We start from the raw sequence: 5,262 nt of genomic DNA, 5'->3' as shown, positions 1-5,262 counted from the left end.
ACTAACGTGATGTTTAGGCAGTTCGTTTAACTATTATACGTGATGTATGTCTTTTGGGGGATTGGTTAATGAAAGTATTCCAAAACGTGACATTAATTTCTTGACGACCTAATAGTATATTCATTAAGTTTGGTGACATTAAAGTCAAGCACACTTATTAACAGGTGACCATAATCACTTCTAAGTTGTTCTTCAATTACGTTTGTGCAAAATTACCAAATCAAAACAGGATTTCTCCCTCAACCAGAGGCAAAGTAATGTTTCTGGATGGCAGGGCAAAAAACAAGAAATTCTAGAACTTTTTTCTTGCAGATGTTGCATATGCCACTGGAAAGTCCAGAACCTGCTGTATTAAAATATGTAATTCATAAGATACTAACATATTTCATTTGGGTGTTATCAGCAGTCAAAGAGACACAGCGGCTCGGAGAGATTGTATCATCTTACCAGCAACAGCCACATGAACGAATCAGTTATCTCTTTTTTGATTAAACAAATTATGCAACCTTTCTTCATTCTCTATTTGAGGCTGGAGACCTTGTATTTAATCTTCTGATATGGTAAAAAACCAATACTACTATCATTACTGTCCTTGTCAGCACCATTTATTCTTAAGTGCCGCCACATCATCTATGGGCTTAATAGATGGATTTGCCTCAACAAGGGTTGTCAAAACTTCCATTATAATACATTCACAGCAGCTGCACAGACTGAAAGTCAAACATCACACAATCTTGCACATGCAGATAATCAAGGAAATAATAATGACAACATGCTGAATAGTTATCAAAAATTCATTCATGGTCAGCAGAGCTTGGAGATATTTACTAAAAATCTGTTGGGCTCTGGTCTGTAAAAACAGATGCAATAATGGGCAAAGAATGCTCACATAAGGGACCCATTAGTTACACAACAAGAAGTACTATGGGGTTTCTGCTGATAATGTGGCCAGTCATAACTTGGCCAATTTTTTGTTCAATTCAGAAACTGTAATTAGTAATTACCATATATCATCATATGCTACATCCTTTATATGTTTTACTAAAATTGGATAAATCCCAGATGTTTTTCACCTACAATTTCTGCCAATAAAGCACTTCTGGTTGAGGGAAAGCTCTTGCATTAGATTCTTAAGAATATGGAGTTATGATTTTTCATAAAAAAAGAGACACTTAAAAAACAAGAGATTACACATTTATTTAATTACAAAACCAGACTTTTCAAAATTTTGATGTGTAACGATAGTATCACAAAAATTGAATTATTACTCAACGTACAACCTTTAAATGTTAACTTGTACGCTATCAAAATGTGCTTGCTGGGTTACTATATTGTAGATATCCCAATGATTCCATGTAAAAATAAATTTAACAAAACATACCAAATGTTTTTGAACAAGTTATAAAATTGGGATACCACTTTAGCAGTAAATTTAAGTTACTTCAATATCATCATTTTACTTGACGGTTATATGTACTAAAATACAGGATATGGAAGGGTTGAAGTTAAACATATTTTTCATAATGCCTAAATGAATCCCTTTTCAAGTCTTTAATATACACATGCTTCTAATATAAGCATTTCAGAAATAACAATTATACATTTCAATTCTTGAAAATCTTTTTTCTTGATTAAATATGTAACTCATACAGCTTTCCAAGTTGTCTTTCATAACTTAAGTGGCTTTCTCTAGTCATATACACACATCTCTGTGCATGTTTGCTACTTACAACCATATGAAATAGAATAAAAATTTTCATTGTTCACTATGCCAATGTTGCATGTATTCTTACAAAAAGCAACATAACTACTCTAAGCTGGAATATAGAAATTCAACAGTATGTTTATTTTTAGTAAATTTCATCCTCAGATAAGGCATATTTAACAACATGAAGTAACGAATATTAATTTTAAAACACCAAAATTGAAAAGTAGGCATAATGAACTTTACTCTCAATTGGATACAACATATCAGTGTTCCAAGTCAAGACGATGGACTCTAACTCTCTGTTTATAATGGTACTCCTTTAGATATGCTTTTAAAGTTTTTGGTAGTTGCAATTTGTTGATGGTATCATAAGTTACTCTGCTAGCAGTCACAGCACGACAGAGGTGCTGAAGTGCAAAGGGAAAAGTTCGATGAAGAGGTATGGTAAGCATGGGTTCAAAAAACATACAACAACTTGGGTCTTTATAATGTTCAATTAGACCACACACAGTACTGGAAGCAAAAACAGTAGGATCATGAGAATCAAAGCTGAATCTGTGATTCCATTGTTCAATTCGAGCATGGAGAGATCTTCCATATCGTCGAAAGCTTACAGAGAAGAGATATTCTTCTTGGGCACTATCTCTTAGCAAGAATGTGCCCTCTGGTTTGTTCTCCAATAGTTTTTCAGCCTGGTAGCGGTCCATCTTTCCCCAGTAAAAGCTACAGTTTGTGATTTCTAATAAATCTGGAACTAGACAATGCATGTAGTCTACCTGAGAATGAGGAAATGGAAAACGCATCTGAAACCCTTCAGATGTCATCTCATAAAATCTAGCCAACATTTCTTTGGACATGCCAGCTGCCTCAGTCAATCTTTCTAGATAAGGATAAGGAGTAATGTTCAACTGATTTTGAAGTGCCCAGGTTAGGTCACCCAGTTTCACCTCAGTAACTTGAGCAGCATGAACAGTGTGATAACCAGGTGGTGGGTCTACTCCTTCTTGAATTTCTCGGGCACGTTCCTGTCGAGCACGTTCATCCCAGTCATCAATGGGATATTTCTCAGGGTTAAACCTGGTCAAATCAATGATAGGAGAATTAGAATTAACCTTTTCATTTCCACCTCTGAAAAGTGCTAGTCGTCTGGGTGACATTTGTCTTCGATTTGGGGGAGTTGTCTTAAAAACAAGTCCTGCTCCAAGATGATGATCTTCTGTTCTACGATAGCCAGTACAAATACAAGCACCACAACCAACTGTTGGCTCTGCAATATCAGAACTTGAAGGTCTCCTGGAACATGTTCCAAATCTAAATGCCCAAGATCCTTTTCTGTTTTTTGGTGGATCTTTGGCTAACCCCTTTCTTCGTCTTCCAAATGTTAGTGTTCGTAGCTTTTTCCTGACACTGGGCTGCCGTTCTAGCTGGCTGGAAGAAGTTTCTACATTGTTATCCTCTTGTTTTGTCTCAGGATTTGGGTCTTCAAAAATTTCAAAATTTTGAGTATCCTCTTCTCTCTCTTCACCTGAATCATCATGTTGATCAGATACATTATCTGACATGTCAATAGCTTGTACTGGAAAATACCCACTTACTTGACAAACACTAGCTGCTTACTCATGCATCAAAAACTCTCACAATTTTTTCAGTATTTGAAAACAAAAATGTCACTGGGGACCCTAGGAAAAATAAATAAATAAATATATATATATATATATATATTTGCAACATTATCTGGCTTTCAACCCTTAAAAACATTTATACAATTGTTAAATGTATAATTTCCTCAATAGCCAATTTAAAAGAAAACTAAGATGTGAGAAAAATAGTTACAAACTATCAATCTATATTTGGTGTATTAGTGCCTATCTATAAATTATAAATGTGACTTCATAATTTTAAGAAAAGATAAATGTATATAAATATACAAATTTGCTTTATTTTATCTTTATATAAAGGTTCAAATAAAATCCAGCTTAAAGAAACTATTTAGAATGAAGATAAAAGCAACCTAATTAGTTTTATGCAATGTTAAACATCATGTTCACATATCTCATTTGAAACTAGCTGGAGTACCCAACTGCTGGAGGGAAGTTATGTAAATTTATTATTAATGAAAGGTTATCTTAGGACATAAAAAGTTGCATCCTATAAGTGTAATTGTAAAAAAACATAAAAATGCCAATAAAAACTGCAAAACACAAAATGTGAAACTGCAATGTATCTCCACGTGGAACCAACAAACCTTTATGTCAAATTTGGTGAAGATCCATGAACAGAGGCCAAAGTAGCGGTAAAAAACGCAAAACTAGAAATTTGTATATATCTCCCCATGGACCCAACAAACCTTCATGCCAAACTTGGTGAAGACCCATTCACAGGATTTGATTGTAAAAGACACCCATAAAAACTGCAAAATGCAAAACTGAAAATTTGTATGGACCTGTACCAATTTGGGTGAAGATCCATCCACACCCTGCAAAGTAGTTACATGGACATACAACATATAGTACTATTATACTTGTATAGATGCCACAGAGAGGCATTTAATTTAGTTCTGCATAAAAAAAGCAAATAATCTGATAACAGATACAATATCTCTATCTAAAGAGAAAGACGTTTACAGACAGCCTAGCATCCTGCAGAGGTTAGAAGATGAATCACACATAAGTCTTGAATGTTGGATTAAATAAAGATTTGTGTTTGGAAAAACAAACATGAACCATATAATGTCAATTACTTGTACTGCTTGTCTAAGTGATCTGAAAAGTGGGTTTAATATTGTTTTGGATGTGAATATGGCTTTTTATTCAATATCATATTGTGTCATTTTTTTAACAAAGTAGAAGGAACAACAATTAATAAAATGTTCTTTTCACTTTTCAGATGTTTGGACATTTGGTAAAGTGACTATGCCAATCTACAAGTAAAATCTACTAGGGATTATTAAACTCAAATTCAGCTGAGTTACATTACACATTTCTGGTAGCTCAGACTAAGAGTACTTTATTCAGTCTCTTACATACAAAAAATGTACAAGGGTTGTAAGCAGCCCCACCAGAGTCCACAGGAGCTGTTTGGCTGATGCCATATCTCAATTCTTTGTTTACCCTTGTGGGTGGCTATGGCCTCATATCTTACAGAAAGTGGTTCATCAAATGCAATTTAGGGCATGATCAAATTTATTAAAACTCCTCTTGCTAGTCTCAAATTCCTAACAATTAATATTAAGTTATATAATGTAAACTTTAAAGCATTGACTTAGTTTCTCAGTTACAAATATTTGAAATATACCCGAAAATTCCTATTTCTGCATGTGTAACACTGTTAGTCTAGGTAAATTAAAATTAAAGTATCAGAATCATGGTAGCCAATAGAGTCACACATAGTTATCTGTGAGTTTGTCAGTGTATACAAACAACAACTAATTGCATGGCCAATGCCATGACCAATAATAACAGGATCTGGATGCAAAAGTATTTATTTATGGTACGAATAAAAAAACCAAGTAATGGGCTCAAAACAATGGGCATCATGCTAGACTTGAGGGGGGG

The 5,262-nt window shown here is 34.1% G+C and overlaps 1 protein-coding gene across 1 annotated transcript in view; it reads right to left on the bottom strand.

Annotated features, from left to right (window-relative positions):
• Nucleotides 1-1,815: 1,815 nt before the first annotated feature.
• Nucleotides 1,816-5,262, bottom strand: part of LOC106464915 (suppressor of cytokine signaling 5-like) — an 11,266-nt gene continuing 7,819 nt past the window's right edge. Inside the window, exon 2 of the mRNA XM_013925087.2 lies at nucleotides 1,816-3,387. Coding sequence (XP_013780541.1) covers nucleotides 1,972-3,270 — 1,299 coding nt within the window. The 5' untranslated portion in view covers nucleotides 3,271-3,387 and the 3' untranslated portion in view covers nucleotides 1,816-1,971. The remainder of the gene's footprint in view (nucleotides 3,388-5,262) is intronic.

Source organism: Limulus polyphemus, unplaced genomic scaffold (genome assembly GCF_000517525.1).
Source record: "Limulus polyphemus unplaced genomic scaffold, Limulus_polyphemus-2.1.2 Scaffold1780, whole genome shotgun sequence".
In the NCBI taxonomy this organism is placed as follows: Eukaryota; Metazoa; Arthropoda; class Merostomata; order Xiphosura; family Limulidae; genus Limulus; species Limulus polyphemus.
Note: the sequence above shows the minus strand (reverse complement) of the source record. Positions and strands in the feature narration are given on the sequence as shown.